Source organism: Macaca nemestrina, chromosome 6 (genome assembly GCF_043159975.1).
Source record: "Macaca nemestrina isolate mMacNem1 chromosome 6, mMacNem.hap1, whole genome shotgun sequence".
Lineage (NCBI taxonomy): Eukaryota > Metazoa > Chordata > Mammalia > Primates > Cercopithecidae > Macaca > Macaca nemestrina.
In genome coordinates, this window is record NC_092130.1 from 28,420,739 (window position 1) to 28,445,906 (window position 25,168).

Below are 25,168 nucleotides of genomic sequence, written 5' to 3' on the forward strand. Positions count from 1 at the left end.
CCATGTAAAATGTAGCTGAAATTGTTTCTCCCCAGTTTTACTGTCAACCCTAGCTCATTTGTAATTCAGATTGACAGTTTTACATTGATTCCCTATTTCCAATTGATGCTGCAACTGAAGAATGAGAATCTGAACATTCATCTGGCCTTTCTTCCAAGTAAACCTTGAGAAACAGATTGACCCTTTGGAGAAAAAAGTCTTGAGACTAGGTGAGGAAGAACCAAGATACAAAATCCCATTCCTCCAAAGAAGTCCAGACAAATCTGGATTCCCAGACCAGGTGTATGAAAAAAAAAAAAAAAGAAGGAATATTATAGACCCATAAAATGATGACTGAGGGATGGAAGGGCTCTTAGAGATCATCTTAATTTCATTGTATAACTGGGGAAACTGAAAGCCAATAAGGGAAGTGACTCACTGAAGGTCACACAGCCCCCAACTTCATTACATCACCCTGCCTCCAACCCCTCTGTTGAACTCTACTCCTGGAGTTTTGCATGGTCTCTGTCATTAGGAGTAACATCCGAGGTCCTTTAAGTACCAAAGTCTCTTAGTGTGACAAATCCCCTGACCAGAAGGTGGTGGAAAGTCTAGTGCATGCTCTAATCCCCACATACATCCATAAACATCCATCTATTTGTATACATAACATACCTAATACATCATACCTAGAAACCTGCTCACATCACACAAACTCACCTACATCCATAGACACACAAAAAGAAACTAAAATATATTTGTTCCTCATCCTGTCCATCAAAACTAGCTCTTCAGGATGTAAGGATCTTCAGATTATTAAGCAGGAGTGTCTAAATAGTCCTAGAATACCCTATGAATTTTCAAAGCAACACCAGATTGCTTTCAGTATTTTTCATTTCTGTGTATAATAGTCTAATGTTTTGTATAGTCAGTGCATCTATCGTAATAAGCCTTCTCAGTAAGGAATAGAAAACTTGGTCTCAGAAGACCTCACTGTCTTTCTGAAATTTACCATTAATCAAATCCGCCTAAACTGAGTCTGATTCACCCACCATATTTTAGTAATCCCTGAAAAAAACTGCATCATTTCCAAATACTGTCATAAGGTCAGAAAATTTTAACAATTGAGTGTTTTATTTCTCAGATTCATTCCCAGCTCTTCTGTCCAGCAGCTCATGGTCTATAAGCAAATGCTTAAGTTAACTGGGAATGGTGGTACTAAAAGAGCTCCCCAGTGCATATTTACTCTACACAGATGCACAGCACATCAGATTCACTGGGGTGGAGAGGGGGAGTTTTGAATAATCCTGTGCAAATTGTGCTGTCTAAATATAGACAGAAATGTACAAGGATTATCAAGTGGAGGGAGGCATAGCTACTTTGGCATTAATATGGAGCCTTTGTATTTGGAAAAGAGTTGAGAATTTTTGGCCTAGGGCACAGTGAGGGAGGAGGAGGATTTGAAGTGATTGACACAATAACAATAAATCATTATTGAACCAATTCTCTTCCAATCGTTCTTATTATCTCCAGAAGTCTCGTTAGGTGTTAATATGCCTCTAACGCCTGTCCTACACTTGCTGCACTTCCTTTGTAACTTAGAGGAGGCCTTGGGCTCAGAACATTGGCAAGCGGCAGATCACTAGAATTGTAAACTCTTCTCTTTTTGTCTTGTTGTCATTGTATTTGCTATTATGGTTCTCTTCCATTATGGCAAGTAATATTAGTTTTCTATTTGTGAGTAGTGAAATATAGTTTCCTTTTAAGTAAGTTTAAGCTTGAAAGAAGTGAGGCAATTTAATGAAAATAATTAAGTGAATGATAGAGGTAGTAAACAAACAGGGCAAAAATTATGAAAGTGCTAACAGGAAACAGCTGGTAAACAATATATGGGAGAGGCTGGACTAGAGATTCCCAGAATATGCTATTGTGAATCACTCGACAAAACAGAGGATCACTGGGTAGTTCACAACGATTTCCTCTCCATTTTTCAGTGTGGCAAATTCAGAGCAGTGTATATACAGATTGCTAGAATTCAGACACATGTTTTGACTTGCTTGGATATAACAGGGCAGAACAAGCTTCAGAAACAAATCATAATAATAGCATGACTATCATGATTTTATACTCTTCACAATTTACGAAGGACTTTCCCTTACGTTGTAGCATTTGGATAAGTCAACACTTGAAAATGTAAGTTCTAATTCCTTCTGTCTTTGAAGTGCTGTGTGACCCGAGGCCAGTAACTTAACCCCCCGGAGTCTTCATTCCCTCCACTTCGGCTCAGTGCCAAGGTTTTAAGTGAGCCAGTGGCTGGGTGACCAGACTGCAAATACCTTATTCCAGACATGCAAGTTAGAATAACCAGAAGACTCTTCAGCTTTGGGGAGGATTCTGGTATTAAATGGCATGTTATGGCAATAGCAAATGGTGTGGGATAATTTGGGGCAAATTCATTCTCCCACTTTACTGCCTAATAGGATTGAGGCTTATGAGAGAGACCTAAGGGCCAAGAGATCACTTGTGCTCCAGGAACTGCTGGAAGGGAGTACTACGTTCCCAAATCTTATTATCAGAGAGGAGGGGTTGGAGAGAGTAAGGGAGCTTATGAAAGCTTCATAACTGCCACTTCTAGAGAGGTTCTGGAAGTGAATTATAACAGCAGAAAAGTCATAAATCACTAATTGCATGCCTGTGGTCCCCTCTGCCCACACCAGAGGCACACAGCAGCCATGAGTCCAGTGCTGAATGGACTGTGGCCCCAACTGTGGGCCATGGGAAGCATCTGGGGGGGCTTTCCAGCCATGTGGGCTCCATGGTGCAGCTGAAAGCGCTGTGAGACAAGGAGCAGCCCCAGACCCGCTCTGAACTGCTTCAAACACACACACACACACACACACACACACACACACACACACACCATGCCACAAAGAGAAAAACAATGTTTCGAGCGCTTGCTGTGTTCTAAGAACAGTCCTAGGTATTTTTAACTATGCTACCTCAGTTATTCCTCATGCAAAACTCATTTGACAGGTAAGAAAACTAAAGCTCCTCAGACAGGTTAAGTAACTTTCCCAAGGTAGCACAGCTAATAAATGACTAAAACAGGATGAATTCCAAATCATCTGTTCTTTTCACTCTCTTGCATTATTCTATATTATGTTTCACAGTACATTTCAAAAACAAACACATGCAATATGCACATCACAGACATACATCTACAGAAGCATTTTACACATTCACAGCCTGTATCCCATGTATATATACAGCTCACATACAGACACCTCACATATACACACAAAAAATGCCCATACTAAATGTGATACTTGACATACATACACATGAACACAGAAATTCACATTTTGCAGATATCTATGTGACCCAATTCACTATGCATCTGCAAACACCACCATGCACACTCTAGTCTCCACATACATCCATACACATCCATCCATCTGTATACATAACACGTCTATACAGTCATACCTAGAAACCCGCCCACATCACACAAACTCACCTACATCCATAGACACACACAAAGAAACTAAAGCGCATTTGTTCCTTACCTGTCCATCAAAATTAGCTCCCCAGGATATGAGTAAGGATCTTCAGATTATTAAGCAAGAGTAAGAGTGTCTAAAGAGTCCTAGAATACCCTCTGAATCTTCAAAGCAATGCCAGATTGCTTTCAGTATTTTCCATTACTGTGTATAATAGTCTAATTATTTTAAAATTGTTAATCCATGTATAAATATTTATGAACACTTTTTACTAGCCAGGATATTTGATTAATTAAAGTAGCACATTATTCATTCATTCATTCACTGTGCAATTACTGAGCACCAATTAAGTATGAGACACCATGGTAGACACAGTGGGGAATGAAAGAACAAACAAACAAATAATAAATAAAACCACCATGACTCCTGCTCTTAAAACACAAACACAGATAACTACATCAGCACCTGGTGAGTGAGTTTATGGGTGTTGAGGGGGTGGAGGAGCAAGGAGACAAGACGGCTCTGAGGCTTCTAATCATAGAGAGCGGAAGTATATTGATGTCATCTGGGGAAACTGATTTAAAGGAGCAAGTCTGGGAAGGAAGCTGTAGAGTTCAGTTTAGGAGATGAATTTGAGACACTGGCAGAACATTGAGATAAATGTGTCCCACAGGTGTTTTCAAATTAGGAAGGGGGTTTTAAAGAAGAGGCCAGGGTGGTGACAGATTTGAGAGTCATCCATTATTAACTGATTGCTTAAACAGTTACAACTGATGAGACCAGAAAAGAAGCCGAGAGGAAGAACAAGACAGGTTGGGTACAAATCCTTGGGGAACATTATGCGCTGCTTGGCTAGGTGACAGAAGCTTCCACCTTACACACACACACACACACACACACACACACACACACTCATATCTCTATGCATTTCCTCCAACATCCCAGTCCCACAAGCACATGTCAGTGCTGCTCATGGCTCCTAACTATCTCCTGGATATAATTTCACTACTAGGAAAGCTCAGTTGCCCAAAGCAACCCAAATTAGTGTTCTTCAACCTTTGAGACTCCAACATTGACTCTTATTGAAATCTATATGTTTTAAGAGTTTAGCATGGCAATTCCTCAAGGATCTAGAACCAGAAATACCATTTGACCCAGCAATACATTACTGGGTATACATACCCCAAAGGATTATAAATCATTCTACTACAAAGACACATGCACATGTATGTTTACTGCAGCACTATTTACAATAGCAAAGACTTGGAACCAACCCAAATGTCCATCAATGATAGACTGGATAAAGAAAATGTGGCACATATACCCCATGGAATACTATGCAGACATAAAAAAGAATGAGTTCATGTCCTTTGCAGGGACATGGATGAAGCTGGAAACCATCATTCTCAGCAAACTAACACAGGAACAGAAAACCAAACACTGCATGTTCTCACTCATAAGTGGGAGTTGAACAATGAGAACACATGGACACAGGGAAGGGAACATCACACACCAGGGCCTGTAGGGTGGTGGAGGGCAAGGGAAGGGAGAGCATTAGGACAAATACCTAATGCAAGAGGGGCTTAAAACCTAGATGACAGGTTGATAGGTGCAGCAAACCACCATGGCAAATGTATACCTATGTAACAAACCTGCACATTCTGCACATGTATCCCAGAACTTAAAATTAAATAAATAAATAAAGAGTTTGGCAGAGGGAGGGTCACGTTCTTAATACATGAGTAATTCATACTGTGGTATGAATGGGGCCCTAAAGCCACTTTGTTGAATGGGTGTGGGGTGGGAGAGGGGTGACAGAAACAGTGTGATGCATCCCCACAGTCTGATTTCTAATCACCTAACTCTCGATACAGTGAAGTAGGCTACTACCGATTTACTCTGGGTCCTACATCAGTCCCTTCTGCTAACTGGGCCTCAATTTCCCAAGTGAGATTTTCTGAAGTATATGTTTCTTGAGACAGTGATCCCATAAGTACAAGCACATAAGCTTGTCAAAGCTTCTGAGGAGACTTGAGGTAAAAATGCCTGATAAAATTTGTGTTCCAGAATGCATCTGACTTTGCAACTTTTTAAAAAATTGGTGACTCTGATTCTGAAAATAAACCTTGAGGAAACGGTAAATTATTTGATCTCTAACATCCTTTCTGTCTGTGTGTCTCCATGGACCTATGAGAGTGCAGTTGCCCAACACAGGGTTAGGTCTACCAAAAGACTCACCCTCCACTCTTCTCTCCCAGGGACACCCAGCTGCCAAGTGTGGTTACTCAGAATCCCAGAGATGAAGCCCTAAAAATGTCAGTGACTTCTCAGCATCAATCAGACACTTGGCTGCCTGCCAGGATACCATGCTGGCTGATATTTGGGCTGGGTAAACAATTTAACCGGGGCCTTACCTCATTAAGGACCCATATTACCCATTTCTCCAGCTAAGAACACTCTTGTGGTTCTACAGAGGTTGGACAAGGCTGGGATCTGATCACAGTGTGAGAAAGAGCCATCATTAACCTTTTGCTTTCCTCTCTTCCTCCTTAGCCTTGCTGCTTCTAAGGAGGCTGAAGCTGCTCGCTCCGCACCCAAGCCTATGTCACCCTCGGATTTCCTGGATAAGTTAATGGGGAGAACCTCCGGATATGACGCCAGGATCAGGCCCAATTTTAAAGGTAGAGAAAACATTCCTTCCAGACCCACAGGGAAATGCTTTCCCACATTAAAGCAGCAAGCTGCATGGTATTGCACGCAGATAGTAAATACACAGTGTGAATCTCATGACTCTTTCCTCTACCCAAGGCAGATATTCTTAATCAATTCAGTCTTTTCTCCCGCCAAGCCCAGACAAAGCCTCAGAGGACTCAATTTAACAGCACCTCTGGTTTCCAGGAGTCCAAAAGTGAATTAAAAACTATCTGCTACCTCTTGTATAATGGGAAGAAGGATAAACATGGAACGTGGAGAAATGGGTTCAAGTTTGGGCTCGAGTTTATTCTCTGAGCTTAGATGATGAGTCTCTCCCTTTCTTTGGGCATCAGTTTCTTCATCTGCGCAGTGATGGGCTTGGTTACTTCGGCAGCTTTTAAACATACGCTTCCCGGAGCTTTCAGGCTTCCATCAGGTGCCCCCAAAGGAGAAGCAGAGGGCATCATGAGCAAGCCCATGCTGCTCCTCCCCAAGCAGCTCCACTTTTATTTTCAATAATGGGGTCCCAACTAAAATTCTTCAGCTGAAAGTTTCCCATGGGCTAACAAATAATTTTGAAGAATTTTAGTCTAAATCAGAGTCATAATTTCAAATGCCTACCAGGGTTGATAACTTAAATCAGTGAGGCAAACCAAGAGTAAGACCATAGGGAGTGGTAGAGACTATGAATAAATAGAGGTACAGGCTCCTCTACAGGGGCAGCCTCTCCTTAGCCCCAGTCTCTAGTTGCCCTGCAGAAATGTAGGCCCCATGTTGCCAGAACATCAAGTATTCCAAGAAGAGCCAGATACTGAGATCTCTGTGAGACTACCTAATTCCTAAAACATGTAAATTCAAATAAAACATGTTTGTGACCCACATATGCCCTATGGGTTGCCATTTCACAAACTCCACTCCAGATGATCTGAAAAGGTTCTTTTACCTCTCACAATCCTATGGGAACTTAGTGTCTATAACCAAGAGACTAGTTCCCTTTGTTTACTGATGCCTCAGGAGGTTGCAGCCATCTCAAACTGCCAAGCAGAACCCTGCAGGTGCAGTCTTAAGGACCTCCTTGGCAGCCTATGCACTCTGACCTTCCTCCCAGCACCCTAGCAAAAATCTTATTCCAAGGACCTGCAGCCAGCCTCCTAGACAAGCCTTGATTTCAGGTGCCCTTGCTCACTGTTCCTTTAGCTCACGTTCAAGACTAAACAAGGCATGTGACAGGTGGTAACAGCTTCCTAATATTTGCTCACTTTGCCCCCTGCTCTCAGTCCCCTTCTCAGAGTGCTTGCTCCGCACAACTCTGCAAATAGAAAATGTTCTGGGACATGCACCCAGGTCTCTGTTTGGGCCCACTCTCCCCCGTTTACCTCAAGGCTCCTTCACTCCCCCTGCACCTTGTTCCTGAGGCCATAGCTTCCAGCATTGTTAGCATAACTCCAAGGACAGGTAAGTCAAGAACAACGTTGCTGCCCCCAGCACACTCAGCTCAAGCCTTCACCAGGGTCACAATCTCTGATACCTAGAGGGGCAAGACAACTATAGTATATGAATGAAGCGGGGTGGAGACAAGAAAATAAAACCAGAAAACATAGGGCTTATCTAAGGGTAGCCACTTCTCAGCTCTTGTTGATAGCTGTCAGGCAGGAATGCAGACCCTGTACAGCCAGGCCTTCCAATACAAGACTTGAGTCTGAGGTTTTATCTGAAATCTTGCAAATTGACAACTAAGTCGTCTCTTTTAAAAACCTTGTCGGCCAAATCAAACACTTCCAAGAACTGGTTAGGGCCCTTGACAACCAGGTTGCATCCTCTGTCCCTCGCTGCTTTTAGGAATTCTAGTCCACCACGCCCCCTGGTGGGCTCTCTCAGAACTCCATCCTATGTAGAGGCGCCATGGTCTTGCTCTGAGAGAGGAACTCATTCAACTGTTGAATGTGGGTGCATCCAGAGTTTGTGTATTATTCTTTGTGCATACCACTGTACTTGACACATAGAAAAGCCCCAGTAAACCTTCATAAAGGAATGAATAAATAAATAAATGAGCCCACAAATATGCTAGGGCTTAGAGTAGTTAAGTGAATTTTTCAAGTCATGCTGTCAAAACCAGAGACTTGAACCCAGTTACTCTAACTTAATTCTTTTTCTAATAATAGTGATTTATTTATTTATTTGTTCATTTATTTATTTACTTACTTAGAAGTGGACATTTTTAAGAAATAAAATTTTATCCTGACCACTGAATCAAGGCCCTTCCAACCTTCCCACTCTGAGAACCTTACTCAGAACACTTGGGCCCAATATCTACAGAACCAGTTCATCTTTTAGGCACCTCTCAACCCTGCACTAGCCTTAACTCCCTCAACCCCAACCTGACTGAGAATGAGGTGCAGCTTCCTGGAGCCCCACCGCAGGAGCTAAGAAGTTTTCTCTGCCCTCCTTTGTGCTGAGGCCTGAAGAATTGCCAAGAGGATTTTCTGCCCCTGAGCCCTTTGATGCCTTTCCTGCTTCCACCGACACAAATCAGATTCCCCAAAACCCCATACAAACCATAGAGCTCCTGAAAAGGCCATTGAGGATCAGGGCCCCTATGACTCCAACATGATAGAAAGAGGTCGGTATCGTTTAAAAACTCTACGGAGGGATCCATCACGCAGCAGCTGCCTTAAGTGCTAGAAATTTTCCTTGCTCCTGACCCTCGTGAAAACACGGGTAGCCGGGAATACCAAGCACACTCTGCAGAGTACAATGGCAAAGACACTGTGAGGTGGAAGTAAAGGGCACTAAAACAGCATTCCAGTCCTCCCTCTACTTACCTGACAGGCATGACCCCAAATGAGACACTTACTGTATCTCAGCCTCTGTTTCTGCATCTGTAAAATGATCCAGCAGGACTATGCCATTCCAGCTCTGTCACTCTGTGTCTTCTTTATGACTTTGTGTATTATAATGGCTCCTAGGATCAGGGGCACAGCCCAATGCAAATACATACCAAAAAAAAGCAAAATTAAACTTTAATATTTAATGAAATATATACATTATCCTGCTGCCAAAGGCAGCTGAATTGTAATTTTCTCAAGGATAATTTAATTTCAGATTTATTTCAATGAACCACACCTCCCCATAGGATCCTTTTGGCTGGCGCCCTCTCACACACATAAATCAGAAACTAATTTATAATTGGAGTCACAGTGCCAGACACTTGCAGGGACTGGATGGGAACTCTGTGCACATCATTTCAAGGCATAGGCAGTAACTCCTTGGGGTATCTTAATGGCATGAGGCAACAACAACAACAACAACAAAAACCTGGGTCTGAGTCTAAATGAAGGAGAAAAATCCTGACCATTCAGGTTTTTTCCACCTGACCTTTGTTTAGGTGGAAGTGACAAGGAGGCAGACTTCCACTCAGCACAAGGAAAAAAATTTTTGCAGACAGAGCTATCCAACTATGGAAAGGGCTGCTCAAGAAAAAAATGAGTTTCCCACTGCTGGAAGTATTCAGGCGCTCAGCCTTGAATGGGTAGCTGGTCTACAGCAGTGGTCCCCAAACCTGGCTGTACATGAGACTCACCCAGGTAGCTCTCTGAACACTAGACTCTTGGGCTAACCTCAGAGATTTGGTTTCACCTAGTATGGGGTTGGGCCAAAGAATCTGTAGTTTAACAGGTTCCCAGATGATTCTACTGCAGATAAACCTGTCTGCACTTCAGTTTGGGGAGAAATTGATAAGGTGACCTTTAAGAAACCTTCCAGCCCTAAAATCTTACAACCCTGAAATGCAAATGGATAGCTTCCATAAAGGAATTCCACATCACTGAAGCTGAGACTGACTGCCTAGATCAAGAGCTACTCTCTCTCCAGATTGATGAGGAAATTGAGGCCCAGGACAGAGAAAAGGCTTTTCCAAGTTCAACCAACCAGTGAGTGCTGGAGTTATGTCCAAAACCCAGAGATACTGATAATCCCTTGAAGGAAAAACCTAGATTCTCATCCCAAGACTGAGTCCCCTCCTATATGCCAAGACTTCTGATCCTAGCTTAATTTGAGCAAAATGCTTAGGCTACTTTTTCAAGAGGGACAGAATGCAATGGGTTCCAGAGGGCATAAGGACATATCTACTTTCTTCTTTCCACAATGAGAAAACTTTGGTTCAAGTCCTGGTTCTACCACTTGTTAGTTGAATGAGCCTAGGTGAGTTACTAAAATTCTTGGTGCTACCTTTGTAAAGTAGGAACAAGAATTCTGCCCTGCCTACCTCAGTAACTCATAGGAATCAAGAAAGTAGACCTGAAAAGAAAATCACAAATTGCAAATTACAATCTTCATGTGAAGGGCTGTGACCATTTATCCAAGTCCTATTCACCTTCAAAGTCATCTCCAGGTCATCACCTTTCTGAGGTCTTTCCTGCCTCATTCTCCAGAACTTCTCTTGCCTGGACTCCTGCTGCTTTTACCACTATTACCCATAGTCTCACATTTTTCTTTGGTTATTTTATGTCAGCCCTTTTAGTCAGCTTATTTGGAAACTCCTTGCTGAAAATTCTGGACTCTGCCACTGTCTGTGTCATCGGGACCATGCCCCTTCCTTCCTCTAAACCTGTTTCCTGCAGAATAGCCATTAAGATGAGCACCCTTGGAGTTAGACAAATCTGAACTCAAACTCTGACTCACCCATTTACTAGTTATGTAGCCATGAACAAATAACCTCTCTGAGCCTCTGTTTTCTCTTCTGTAAAATGAAGGTAATAACCATACCTTCTCCTGGAGTTGCTGAAAGGATGAAATGAAATGATGTTAATAATACTCTCAGCACAGCAGTAACCCCCCTAATGTTTAGTAAATGGCAACTGCTATAATTAATAGTATAAAGTGAAGAGATTGGGCTTCAGTGAGACAACATTTCCTCTAGCAATGAGATAGCAAAGCAGTAAATAAGCCTGCATTTCTTTCCTACGCTTTGCAGTAGGATTCAGAAGACTTGCTCGGAAAGTATTTAACAAAGTCTGTGGACTTCCCCAGAGGTTCCTTCTGAATTCCTCAGCTGGTAATTCCCATCAATGCCTTTCAGACAATCATTCTTGGTTCATAAGTTCAAGGCAAGGAGCTTGCTGTTCCTTGTAATTCCCAAGATGGCCTCCAAATGTTGTAGCCATAAATATATTTCAGCCACTAATTTGTGGCTGAAAGGCAGCCGATGGGACTTGGGGAAGGAATTTCAACCATATGGCGGATGATGAATTATCCTGTGTTAATGAAAGTACATTTCAGCTCAGCCTCTGGTGTTCTGTACCTGGTGCTCACTTGGGGACCAGGAAATCTGGCATAGAGATGTTAAATGGTAGCTGGGAATCCCAGGTGCTTGGGGGTGGGGTGGAGAGTAAGCAAGGATCTCCTCCACCAAAGGCGATCCATTCCAGAAGTCAGTGTTCTGGGAATGAGTCCTACCCTGTGGGTTCTTCCATGGCCATGGGGTTAAGCAGGAATCTCTCTTGATTGGCAGGTCCCCCAGTGAACGTGAGCTGCAACATTTTCATCAACAGCTTTGGTTCCATTGCTGAGACAACCATGGTGAGTAGTCAAAACACAAGCTGTTAGTTCCTGCTGGGGATATCTCTCCATGAAATACTTATCCTCTGCATTGGTCTCCATCAAGGAAGTGGGGAATCAGCTGGGTTTTTTTCAAGTCTCCAGTGGTATACCATGAGGCTCAGATGTTTTTACTGTCACATTAAACGTTTTGAATGAATACATAACATCTGAAAATTGCCAAAGAGCTAGCAGGGTAAGCACCTGCCAAACGCCCAGGATTACAAGAACAAAATTACACAAGTCAAATTTTTAGAGTAAAAGAAAATGTGAAGACCTGTTTTTAAGTTTAACATTCAACTGCAGAATGGCAGAAGACTGCTGGTTATAGAAGCTGAAGTGGGTATATTGGGTTAATTGTACATTTCCTCTACTGTTGAATATGTTTAAAACTTTTCACAGTAAAAAAGTTTAAAATAAATCCATTACACTAGAAGAAATGCCTAGGAAAAAAATACCAAAATTGTGACAGTGATTATCTCTGAATTATAAACTTATGAATAATTTTTATTTTCTTCCTACAGTATTTATATATTTTTCAAATGTCTGCAAGGGGTGAATATTAAATTAGTAATTATGAATAAGTATAATGGTATTTTTAAACTTTTCTCAGACTTTTTTGCTTTTTCAACAGAAAAGTCAATTGTATTTATGTTAAGGAAGTGATCTAGCTTGTGAAAAAAAATAATCAGGGCAGCCTAAAGTTAACTCTAACCCATCAATTTCTGGACATCCACCCGCCCCTAATCTAGTTCAGGCTTCCATCGTGGCTTGCTTACATGACTGCAAAGGGTTCTCGCTGGCTTCCAACTTGCCCCCTTCCAGTCTACCTTTTCCCATACTAGCCTTTCCAAAACACAAATCTAACCACTCCACTGCCCCGATTTAAATCCTTCCTATGGCTCCCCCATCACCCTCAGTGTTAAACCCAAATTCTTTTGCAAAGCTGAGGAAGCTCCCTGTGAATAACCCTGCTTCATCTCCTCCCTCTCCCGCTGCATCCTCTAGCTGCACCGATTGCTTACAGCTCTCTAGCCAGGTTGTCCCTCACTCCCTGCTTTACAGGCTTCTGGTGATTGCTGCTAGGCCACTGCCCAGAGCACCCACTCCAGCCTCCTTTCCCTTGCCAATTCCTATTCTCCTTTAAGACTCAGCTTAGAATTATTTCCACAGAAAGCCTCCCCACTCTAACATGCACGTCATGTGTGTGAGTTCACGTGTGCTCTTCACCCAAGGCTGGCATGGGTCCCTTCTGTCCATTCTCATGACACATTTTACAGTTTCCACAATAGCACTTGCCACTTACAATTACCACTGTACCAACCTGCTTATGTGTCCCTCCTGTCACTATACTGTAAGTTATATGGGGGCTGGTTTCTTGTCTCATTTCCTGTGGGAACCTCAGCAGCTAGCACAGTGATTGAGTAACAGATACTCAACAGTTTTTTAAAAATAAATAAACCAAATCAATTATATTGCTTATCAATTAAAACCAGTATTTGGTTCTAACCCTTTATGGGGATTACATCCAACCTTTCAGTCCCAGACTGGCAAAAATCACTTAGTTCAAGATGAGGTGGCAAATGGTCTAGAAGCTGTCCTTTTGCAAACAGGCCTGTCTTGATATGGTCAAGAAGATCATGCCCACATTCAAAGGACAACTGGTGAAACTCCCTAAAGTAACAGGCCTCTTATCTCCAAATGGAGATGGTTCCACTTGTTAGCTAGGAACAAACATGGGTGCTTTTCACTGGATATCCAGGTCAAATAAATAGCCACTTTTTTTCCACCTTTGAATGGATATCTTACAAGCACTCTTAATGAACCCCTCTGCTTTTCCTCCCCTCCTCCAAGATCAGAAGCATGTTGACATTTGTATTAATCATAATATGTACAGTAAATGTTGACACTTCCACTCTTTTTCCTCAATGGTAAATGGTTATCAAGCCAAGTCAGGGAGTGGACCACCTGGTTCTGTAAAGGACCTGGTTATTTGAGGACAAGTGCACATATCTGCACTCATTTCCCAATAATGACCAAACACAGACCTAATTCCTTCAAACAGATTCCTAAAAAAGAAAGATATAGCCTTACTTCCTGTGGTGACTAAAAGCCCAGCTCTGGAGTCACATACACTGAGCTCACTCTGTCTGCGAGGAGCTTATTTGCTTCACGTCTTTAAGCCTCAGTTTCTTCATCTGTAAAATCCCAATGGTAATTAACATACTGATATCATTAAGTTATTATGTGTAGTGTGTAGAGAAAAATTGTTTTGTTTTGTTTTGTTTTGTTTTGAGACAGAGTTTCACCCTGTTGCCCAGGTTGGAGTGCAGTGGTACAATCTCGGCTCACTGCAACCTCCGCCTCCCGGGTTCAAGCAATTCTTGTGCCTCAGCCTCCCGAGTAGCTAGGATTACAGACATGCACCACCAGGCCCAGCTAATTTTTGTATTTTTAATAGAGATGGAGTTTTGCCATGTCATCCAGGCTTGTCTCGAACTCCTGGCCTCATGTGATCCACCCACCTCAGACTCCCAAAGTGTTGGGATTGCAGATGTGAGCCACCATTCCCAGCCTAGAAAAATGGTTATCATTGTATATGCTTTGTAAAGGCTCACAAAACATTTTTGATGATGGTGATGATGATGGAGACTCTGGACACTGCAGTCCCAACATTATCATTGATGATTTCCTGTGTAATCTTGAACAATCCTTAGACTTCTCTGAGCCTTGGTTTCTTCCTCCTCTCCTCTCCACCCCCACCCCCACAACCCTCACCCCCCATTTCCCACCCCACATCTTCTGACTGCCTTTCCAGACTTCACTTCTGCTGCATTTTGCTTTCTACAGAAACAGTGTAGCAGAGTAATTAGACACAGTCTTCAATGCCCAGACAAAATTTGAGGCTCAGCTCTGTGATCTTGGCCAAGGTATTTTAAAGTTGGCTTTCTCATCTGTTAAAAATAGGGATGCCGGTAGCATCCACCTTATGGCCTGCTGTGAGTATTAAGAGATAAAGCATGGAAAGTGCGAAGCACAGTGCCTGACACAAAGTGCACATGCAATGAGCCAGCTATTGTTACATGCCATTTATCATTTTCAGCACATTTTCACTTTCACACTCTCACGTGATTCCTTCACCAAATATGTAGTCTTACAACCACTCTGTAAAGTAGGCATGCTATGTTCCCCATTTTACAACTGAGGAAATGGAGATCTGTACAGATCCTATCACAAAGCTACTTAGTGACTGTGCAAGGATTAAGATCCAGTTCTCATAACCTATAGATAAGTGTTTGTGCCGTGCCACACTGCTGTAACTCCAAAGAGCACCAACTAAAGAAACTGGAGAACCAGGACCTACAAAGTACACGTAAGCAACAGTCTAAGTGCATCAAAAGTGGAAACCCAACCCAATATCATGCCATGCCCCGCTCCCCTTAAGAGAAAATAGTAAGTAATGATAATGGAGATAATCAACAAAGGACCCTAGAGGAGATGGTCCTCTGGAGTAGAAATAATCTTCTGACAGGAAATGAAGGATCAGTTATGATGTGCTGCCTTGAAGGTAGACCATAAATGACACAGTTTTCTCCCTATTTATTACAGTTAAACCAAAGTAGGGCAGAGGGTGCTATTTCCAAGCTTGCACATTTCATAATCTAGTAAGATCTCACTTAACATCACCAATAGGTTCTTACAACCTGCAACTTTCAACGAAATGACTATAACAAGACCAATTTTCTCGTCAACCTTATAACAAAACAACATTATTTGATAAACTGCTGTATGTCATTTCACTAAAAGTCTGTTCCCAATAACCTGTCGATGATGTAAAATGAAGGCTTATGTACTATGATTTTTTTCCATTGGCTTCTTAATTATTTGTGTGTTTAACTTACTTTACAGATGATATGGGGAAAAAGTCTCAGATTAAAAAAAAAACTTAAGAAATTGTCCAGTCTGGCTCTCTGTTTTCTGGAGAGAGAATCTGGTGGTTAGAATGGTAAGGTCATTTGAGCAAGGTCACACAGCATGAAACACGTGTGATAGAAACACGGGTCTGACGCTGTCTGCAGTGGTCACTAGTTCCCCTCCCTTCAGCTTCTTTTCCCTCTGGATTCCACCAATCAAAACTTTTGGATGCCTGTCCCATCCAAGCCTCTTTTCTTGTCACTCAAAGTATCTTTGGGAAACTGGTATTAGCATGAAAACAAGAAAAACAACTTGTTCTTGAAGAACTCATTATATGCTGCTACACACCAGACAGTGAACAGAGCACTTCTGTATCCACCACCTAATTTAGGCTTGATAACAACCCCCATAAAGTGGGAAAGGTTATCTCCAGTTTACAGATGAGAAAGCTGAGGATCAGAAAAGTTAAGTTATCTTCCTAATACGTAGCAAGGGTAGAACTTGAACTCAATGCATGGTCTCCTAAGCCAAATGTAAATATTTAATTCCTGAATGTTTGGGACTACTCAGGCCTTCCTTGTCTCCTTTCATCACAGAGAATTAGATAAAAGGGAACTTGAGCTTGAACAGACATAGAAACTGGAGGCCAGAGAGAGGATTGCACTTGCCCATAGACACACACACGCAGCTAATTAGTGGCACGGTCAGCCCAGGCTCCCTGACTTCCAGCCTGGGCTCTGCCTCTCCAACCACACAAAGAGCTAGTGTGTACCACGGGTCCAAGGTAATATGGACATCGTCCTGGTGTCAGAAACTTTCCAGGCTGTGTTTGTTCTCCAGAAACAGCAGGAGTGCATAGCAGCTCTATAAACAGCTGGAGTCCCCAGGCCTAACTGCCTGCCTCCCAGGATCTGGCTTTATTCACCGGAGCTAACAGACCTGAGAGCAGAGAGGCAGCCAGCAAAGCAACAGGGGTCTCTATCCAGTCCTGACAAGGAGAGGGCTGAGACTGCCTGTCCTTTATCTGACCTTCTCCAGGACTCTCTCTGAGTCTGTGCAGCAAGAGGAAGGTAAAAGTTGAAACAGAAATGTACAAGGGAGGCCACATACAGTGGCTCATACCTATAATCCCAGCACTTTGGGAGGCCGAGGTGGGCAGATTGCTTGAGCCCAGGAGTTCAAGACCAGCCTGAGCAAATGGTGAAACCCTGTCTCTACTAAAAAGAAAAAAACAATTAGCCGGGCATGGTGGCACATGCTTGTAGTCCCAGCTACTCCTGGAGCAGGGGCTGAGGCAGGAAGATCACCTGAGCCTTAGGAGGTCAAGGCTGCAGTGAGCTGTGATCATGCTGCTTCACTCAAGCCTGGGCAAGGTACCAAGGGTCCAAGACAGGGTGAGGCACTGCTTCAAAAAAAAAAAAAAAGGAAAAAGAAAAAGAAAGAAATGTACAAAGGAAAAGAGGAAAGAGAGTCCTGATCTAGAGCAACCCCTCTGGTAGTCTACAAAGAGCTAAAACTCAGATGAAAACCTCTAGCTTGTCTGGACACATGTGCATAAGTGTGTGCACTGGAGCATCTATGGATCTGTGTAGTGTGTATGTGGAGGTGTATATTGTGGGACTGTGGAATTGTGCAGTGGCATACATGGACGTGTGTATATGTGATGCTAATTTGAACATGTGTAGACATGTAACTTCAAAGAGAAATGTGTATGATCATCTATAGGTATGGATATAACTATGTGTATTTCTGTGGTTATATTTGTATATGTGGAAATCTGTACATATGAATACACATGTATCCGTGAGTTTGCATATATGTGGGAGATATGAAAGTACTTAAGAACGAATGTGCATGGAGTGTATTGTTTTCTTTGGGTATTTGTATGTGGATATTTGTGAATATATAAAAAGATATTTAAGTATGTATCTGCATTTGAGTAGGCATGTTTACGTGTGTGTATGTGCATGTGCATGTGAATGTGAATGTGGGTGCATATGAATACAACTGAATAAGTAAAAGAGTGTTTAAATGTATCAGTACAGGAGTATGACTATACATGTGTGCACATTAAGGGACTTATATATTGCTGGAATTTGTGTAAAACTGTATATAAACACAAGAGAGAGAGACAGACAGAGAGAGTGTTGACATCCTTTGGGCATGAATCCTAGTATTTCCATTATTAGAACATGTGTTCCAGCCTCTCTTGCCAAGGAGCAGGCTAGCTTGGCACAAGACAGGTGCACGGTGGCCAGGACCCCTGCTGATTGATGACAGCCTGTGCAACTACAGTCCACAAGTTTGGCCTTATTTGACGTTAAGGGGCAATGGACAGAGACCTGAACCAGGAGTCAGGAGACCAGGGTTTGAGTTCTCACTCTGCCACCATGTAACACTTCTGAGACACAGTTCCCCCAGGTACCTGGCTCTATAAGAATGGTGTATAGGATCACACAGAGTAATAGGTATGCAAGTCATTAGTAAATGCTATAGAAATATAAAAGATTATTTACTACTAAACTAGTCAGCCAAAGCAGAGACTTTGCATTAGTCCATTTTCACACTGCTAATAAAGACATACCCAAGACCGGGCAATTTACAAAAGAAAAGGTTTAATTGGACTTACAGTTCTACATGGCTGGGGAAGCTTTACAATCATGGTGAAAGGCGAGGAAGAACAAGTCACATCCTACGTGGATGGCAGCAGGCAAAGAGAGAGCTTGTGCAGGAAAACTCTCCTTTATAATAAACATCAAATCTCATGAGACTTACTCACTGTCACAAGAACAGCTTGGGAAAGACCTGCCCCAACAATTCAATTACCTCCCACCAGGCCCCTCCCACAACACATGGAAATTCAAGATGAGATTTCAGTGGGGACACAGCCATATCATTCCGCTCCTGGCCCCTCACAAATCTCATGTCCTCACATTTCAAAACCAATCATGCCTTCCCAACAGTCCCCCAAAGGCTTAACTCATTTCAGCATTAATTCAAAAGTTCACAGTCCAAAGTCTCATCCAAGACAAGGCAAGTCCCTTCCACCTATGAGCCTGTAAAATCAAAAGCAAGTTAGTTGGCCAGGCACAGTGGTTCATGCCTAGCCAACATGGTGAAACCTCATCTCTACTAAAAATACAAAAATTATCCAGACATGGTGATGTGAGCCTGTAGTCCCAGCTATTCGGAGGCTGAGGCAGGAGAATTGCTTGAATCCGGGAGGCAGAAGTTGCAGTGAGCCGAGATGGTGCCACTGCACTCCAGCCTGGGCAACAGAGTGAGACTCTGTCTAAAAGAAATAAGTAAATAAATAAAATAAAATCAAAAAAAAAAAAAAAAAGCAAGTTAGTTACTTCCTAGATACAATGGGGGTACAGGCTTTGGATAAATACAGCCATTCTAAATGGGAGACATTGGCCAAAACAAAGGGGTTACAGACCCTATGCAAATCTGAAATCCAGTGGGACAGTCAAGTCTTAAAGCTCCAGAATGATCTCTTTTGACTCCACGTCTCACATTCAGGTCACGCTGATGCAAGGGGTGGGTTCCCATGGTCTTGGGCAGCTATGCCCCTTTGACTTGCAGGGTATACCCTCCCTCCTGGCTGCTTTCACAGGCTGGCGTTGAGTGTCCGCAGCTTTTCCAGGCTCACAGTGCAAGTTGTCAGTGTATCTACCATTCTGGGGTCTGGAGTACAGTGGCGCTCTTCTCACAGCTCCACTAGGAGGTGCCCAAGTGGGGACTCTGTGTGGGGGGTTCAACCCCACATTTCCCTTTTGCACTGCCCTAGCAGAGGTTCTCCATGAGGGCCCCACCCCTGCAGCAGACTTTTGCCTGGGCATCCAGGCATTTCCATACATCTTCTGAAATCTAGGCAGAGGTTATCAAACCTCAATTCTTGACTTCTGTGCGCCCACAGACTCAATACCATGTGGAAGCCACCAAGGCTTGGGGCTTCCACCTTCTGAAGCAACAACCCGAGTTGTAGTTTGGCACCTTTTAGTCATGGCTGGAGTGGCTGGGACACAGGGCACCAAGTCTCTAGACTGCACACAGCACAGGGACCCTGGGCCTGGCCCATGAAACAATTTTCTCCTGGGCCTTTGGGCCTGTGATGGGAGGGGCTGCTGTGAAGACCTCTGACATGCTCTGGAGACATTTTCCCCATTGTCTTGGGGATTAACATTTGGCTCCTCGTTACTTATGCAAATTTCTTCAATTTCTCCTCAGAAAATAGGTTTTTCTTTTCTATCACATTGTCAGGCTGCAAATTTTCCAAACTTTTATGCTCGGCTTCCCTTATAAAACTGAGTGCCCTTAACGGCACCCAAGTAACTTCTTGAATGGTTTGCTGCTTAGAAATTTCTTCCACCAGAACCCTAAATCATCTCTCTGAAGTTCAAAGTTCCACAAATCTCTAGGGCAGGGGCAAAATGCTGCCAGTCTCTGTGCTCAAACATAACAAGCATCATCTTCGCTCCAGTTCCCAAAAAGTTCCTCATATCCATCTGAGACCACCTCAGCCTAGACTTTACTGTCCATATTACTATCAGCATTTTGGGCAAAGCCATTCAACAAGTCTCTAGGAAGTTCCAAACTTTCCCACATTTTCCTGTCTTCTTTTGAGTCCTCCAAACTGTTCTAACCTCTGCCTGTTACCTAATTTCACATTTTCGGGTATGTTTTCAGCAGTGCCCAAAGTCACTTCCACGTTTTCAAGTATCTTTTCAGTATCGCCCCACTCTACTGGTACCAATTTACTGTATTAGTCCATTTTCATGCTGCTGATAAATATATGCCCAAGACTGGCATTTACAAAAGAAAGAGCTTTATTGGACTTACAGTTCCATGTCACTGGGGAGGCCTTACAATCATGGTGGAAGGTAAAAGGCACGTCTCACATGGCAGCAGACAAGAGAAGAACTTGTGCAGGGAAACTCCTCTTTTTAAAACTATCAGATCTTTTAAGACTTATTCACTATCATGAGAACAGCATGGGAAAGACCCACCCCCATAATCCAATTACCTCCCAACAGGTCCCTCCCATAACACATGGGAATTCAAGATTAGATTTGGGTGGGGACACCAACACCCAAACATAAGGAAATGCCCTTCTGGGTTTTGGAATTTTTTGTTGTTGTTGTGTTTTCACTTTTGTTTTTTGCTTGTTTTTATTTTTACTGGTCTCTCTTCATTCATTTGTTCTTTCCACTGCATTTATTAATTAAGGTCTTACATTTGCTAAATTTGGCATTAGGCTCTAGAGATAGAGTTCTGTTTTAGTCCTATAAGCTAGGCTTTCCTGCAGTAACAAATCCCCAAAATCTTAACATCTTTAGACAATAATGTTTCATTTATCGCTCATCTAAAGTCTGCTGCAGATCTAGGGGCTCTCCAGGGCTGCTTTCCCTCAGGTAGTAGCTCAGCATTGCATTTCCATAACAATACACAATTTCACATTTGCCACACACGAGAACAATACACCAAAGGGTTGAACACTGGTGTATTAGTGCGTGCTACCATAACAAAGTACCACAGATTGGATGCCTTTAACAACAGAAAATTATTGTGTCACAGTTCTGGAGGCTAGAAGTTCAAGCTCAAGGTGCCACCAGAGTTGGTCTCTAATGAGGGCCCTTTTCCTGGCTTGTAGACAGCCTTCTTCTCACTGTGTCCTCACATGGCTTCTTCTCTATGCAAGGAGAGAGAGAGAGAGATCTGGTACCTCTTTCTCTCCTTATTAGGACATAAATACTACTGAATTAGGGCCCCACCCTCATGACCTCATTTAACCTTTATCACCTCCTTAAAGACTCCATCTTCAAATACAGTCACTCTGAGGGTTAGGGCTTCAACATATAAATTTCGGAGGGACACATTCAGTCCATAACAACTGGCAAGTAAATGTGTTCCACCTAGGAGTGACTTCTGCTTGCATTTCGCTATCCAAGGAAAGTCACATGGCACTGCCCAAAGAGAAGTATAATCCTCCCATGGTACCAGAAGTAAACAGGAACCAGACATCAGTGAGTAGGAGGTCTCTGCTTTCAAGGAGTCTATTTCAAGGAAAACAAGATAATACCACAGTAGGATGGGTGAGATTACAGAGCTATGCCAGGATGCTGTGGAACACAGAGGTTAATAATAATTCTCTGTAAATTATTAATAATAATTCTCTGAATATGTGTGTACCAGGCACTGTTGTATTGTGTGCTTTTGAGTTATTTTTCTTATTTTCTTTTTTCTAAACTGATCAGCGCCAAATTGCGTGATTTTTCTAAAGCAGCAACCTGGTCATGGTACTTCCCATGTTCAAACCTTCCAGGAGAGAACAGTTTCAAGGGATGAACCAAAGGATGAAAGGGTTTCAAAAAACTGTTGTGTGTCCAATAGTGCCAAAAGAGGAAAGAAAAGTCAAATAAGAAAAGAAAGTATCGTCTAGTAGTTTTGGCAGTGGGGGATAGGGGAAGGGAGGGTAAGTATATAGAATTAGGGAATGCAATTTCAGGGGCATGCAGAAAGCAAAGGATAAGTTGAAACAAAGACAGCATGAAGATAAGCCTTTCAAAAAGCTCTACTGTGAAAAGAATGTGAGGTTTTAGTATTGGTGTTTGTCATTTAGTGAGTACTTTTCTGAAAGTCAGGTAATTGTGGTTAGTGAATTATGGGAATTATTTTATGTACAACAATCCCATTTTATACATAAGGAAACTGAGGCTTAGAGAAGCTTGATTCACTCAAATTTTTCCAGCCAATAACTGGCTGTGCCATTTATCATCCCCAGGCTGCCTGACTCCTGAGGGCCTGTTCTTGGCCTACTCCATTTGCTGAGCATAAAGAAAGAGGGCAGTGGGAAGTGGCAGAGCCAAGGGCACCAGGGCCATGTGAGGGCATGACCTCATCCTGGTCTTCCGCAGCATCGTTTGGTCATTAAGAAGCTCAGTAGGATTTGTGCAGTCCTTGTCTATGGCCATACAATCCTGAACACACCCAATCTCATCTAATCTCTGAAACTAAGCAGGGTCAGGCCTGGTTAGAACTTAGACGGCAGGATTTGTCCAGTCCTATAAGGACTTGTGTCACAAGAAAACCTTGGTCATCTATCATTTTGGATGTTTGCAAATAAGACCTCAAGATACAAGAAAACAGCTACCACACAGGGAGATCAAAAGCCCCTTATAGCCAAGTGTGGGAGTTCATGGCTATAATTCTAGCATTTTGGGAGGCTGAAGTAAGAGGATCACTTGAAGCTAAGAGTTCAAGACAAGCCTAGGCAACAAAGTGAGACCCTATCTCTACAAAAAAATTAAAGTATCAGCTGGGCATGCTGGCATGCACCTGTAGTCCCAGCTACTCAGGAGGCTGAGGAGAGAGGAGATCACTTGAGCCCAGGAGTTTAAGGATGCAGTGAGCTATCATTGTGCCACTGTACTCCAACCTGGGCAACAGAGCAAGATCCATCTTTAAAAAAATAATCCGTTTATACCCAACCATAAATATTAACACATTGGCTAGGGAGCAGTCATTTAGTCATAAGTCAAAGTCAACCCATCCTGGGATCAGTTGATTGAATGAGGCAGACATTTTGAATCACAAAAATAAAACTTAAATCCATCTACTTTTTTCCCACTTTGCTGCTCTCAACTCCTAGTTAAAATTGGCATAATCTCTCTCCTGCTTGACCAAATGGCCTCCTAACTGGTCTCCTTCCTTCCCCTCCTCGTGCCCCCTACCACTTCCCATAGTTGCTAGAAGAATCATTTTAAAACGCAAATCGGATCACAGAATTCTCCTACTTCCAATCCTGCAACAAGTTTCAAAGGTTCTTACCACATTCTGTTCCCTCTGCCCAGAAAGATCTTTGCATGCCTGGCTCCTTCTTACCCTTCAGGTCTTAGCTCAGACATTGCTTCAGGGGGTCCTTCTCCACCTCCCTACCTAAAATAATCCTCCTCTTCCAGTTACTCTCTATCACATCACCATGTTCTATTATCCTCAGAGCAATATCTAAAATGTAAAAGTTCACTTGTTTGTTTGTTGCCTTGTTGGCTTTTTCATCCAGAGTGGGGACCTTATTTCCCTCAATCACCTCTATATTTCCAGTTCCCACCACATTGCTTAAATCACAAGAGCCAGTCAGTATTTGTGAAAGGTTCTCTAAGCACACCCCCATCTGTTGCCATAAACATCGTGTCCAAGTATTTTTGCTCGCACACCTCCAGTGATGGGGAACCTACTACCTCCCAATTTTAGATTCAAGGGGTCATGCGGAGGTTTGTTACATGGATATATTGCGTAATGTTAGCATCTGGGTTTCTATTGAACCCATCACCCAAATAGTGAACATAATAACCAATAAGTAATTTATTTATTGGTCTTTCATCTCAAGATGGAACTCAACACACTGAGGAGAGCACCCTGATGGTAAAGGGACAGCCCATTTCATCTTTGGGCAGCTCTGAAATCTCCATTTACCCATGGCTTTAGTCCTGACCCTCGTGCCACACAGAACCAACCAACTCAACTGACAACCCTTCACATAATTGAGATCGGTTCTCCCTGTTCCTCCCCAAGCCTGGCTTCCTCAACCATTCTCTCTAGTTTTCAGTCCCTTCACCACCAGGGTGCTCTCCTCAAAGTGCACCCAGCGCTTGATTTCCATCTTGAGATGAAAGGTCAAGAAATAAACCACCTATAGGGTACTATGTTCACTATTTAACTGATGGGTTCAAAAGAAGCCCAAGCTCCAGCATTACACAATATACCCATGTAACAAGCCTGCACATGTACCCCCTGACTCTAAAATAACAATTTTTTTAAAAGAAAAAGAAATAGACCCAGTCTCACAAGGAGTGTTCCGAGCAGAGCAAAGTGGGGCCATCCTTATTCTGGGTTAGTGAATTTCAAAGCATTGTTTTTAATAGCAGTCCCACCTTAGTTCATTTCTAAGGTAAACTTTTTTTTTTTTTTTTTAGACAGAGTCTTGCTCTGTCACCCAGGCTGGAGTGGAGTGGTGCGATCTCAATCTTGGCTCACTGCAACCTCCACCTCCCAAGTTCAAGCAATTCTTGTGCCTCAGCCTCCCGAGTAGCTGGGATTACAGGTGTGCGCCACCACACCTAGCTAATTTTTGTATTTTTAGTAGAGATGGGGTTTCACCATATTGGCCAGGCTGGTCTCAAACTCCTGACCTCAAGCTATCCACCCTGTCAGCCTCCCAAAGTGCTGGAATTACAGGCATGAGCCACCGCGCCTGCCTGTAAGGTAAATCTTATGTAGCACTTTAATGAGCAGATTTTTTTAAATGGGTGGTTCTGGTTGAAGTGGAGAGAGAACCAAGAATCTCATTCTCTTGACCTCTCTTTCAACCTCTCCCTCCCCCAGGAAGCCCTTGGAAAACCTTCTCTAGGCTGTAAAATCCATTTCTACTCATTCCACCTCAAAGACCTTCCCATTTCGGGAGCCATGTCACAATGTTCACT

The 25,168-nt window shown here is 42.8% G+C and overlaps 2 protein-coding genes and 1 long non-coding RNA gene across 5 annotated transcripts in view; 1 reads left to right on the forward strand and 2 right to left on the reverse strand.

Moving 5' to 3' along the window:
* The window catches only part of LOC105466837 (uncharacterized), a 68,955-nt gene extending 49,953 nt beyond the window's left edge, over window positions 1-19,002 (reverse strand). For both annotated transcript variants that reach the window (XR_011624569.1, XR_011624568.1), the window contains exon 1: window positions 18,313-19,002. This is a non-coding gene — a long non-coding RNA (uncharacterized lncRNA). The remainder of the gene's footprint in view (window positions 1-18,312) is intronic.
* The window catches only part of LOC105466838 (glycine receptor alpha 1), a 103,385-nt gene that overhangs the window by 27,490 nt on the left and 50,727 nt on the right, over window positions 1-25,168 (forward strand). For both annotated transcript variants that reach the window (XM_011715916.3, XM_011715917.3), the window contains exons 2-3: window positions 6,033-6,160; window positions 11,683-11,750. In XM_011715916.3, the coding sequence (XP_011714218.1) occupies window positions 6,033-6,160; window positions 11,683-11,750 (196 nt within the window). The remainder of the gene's footprint in view (window positions 1-6,032; window positions 6,161-11,682; window positions 11,751-25,168) is intronic.
* LOC105466836 (histone H2B type 1-J-like) overlaps window positions 1-25,168 on the reverse strand; it is an 88,389-nt gene that overhangs the window by 1,497 nt on the left and 61,724 nt on the right. The window contains exons 4-5 of the mRNA XM_071098188.1: window positions 10,854-10,952; window positions 9,028-9,135 (exon numbers count right to left, since the gene is read on the reverse strand). The gene's annotated coding sequence lies outside the window, so the exon portion shown is untranslated. The remainder of the gene's footprint in view (window positions 1-9,027; window positions 9,136-10,853; window positions 10,953-25,168) is intronic.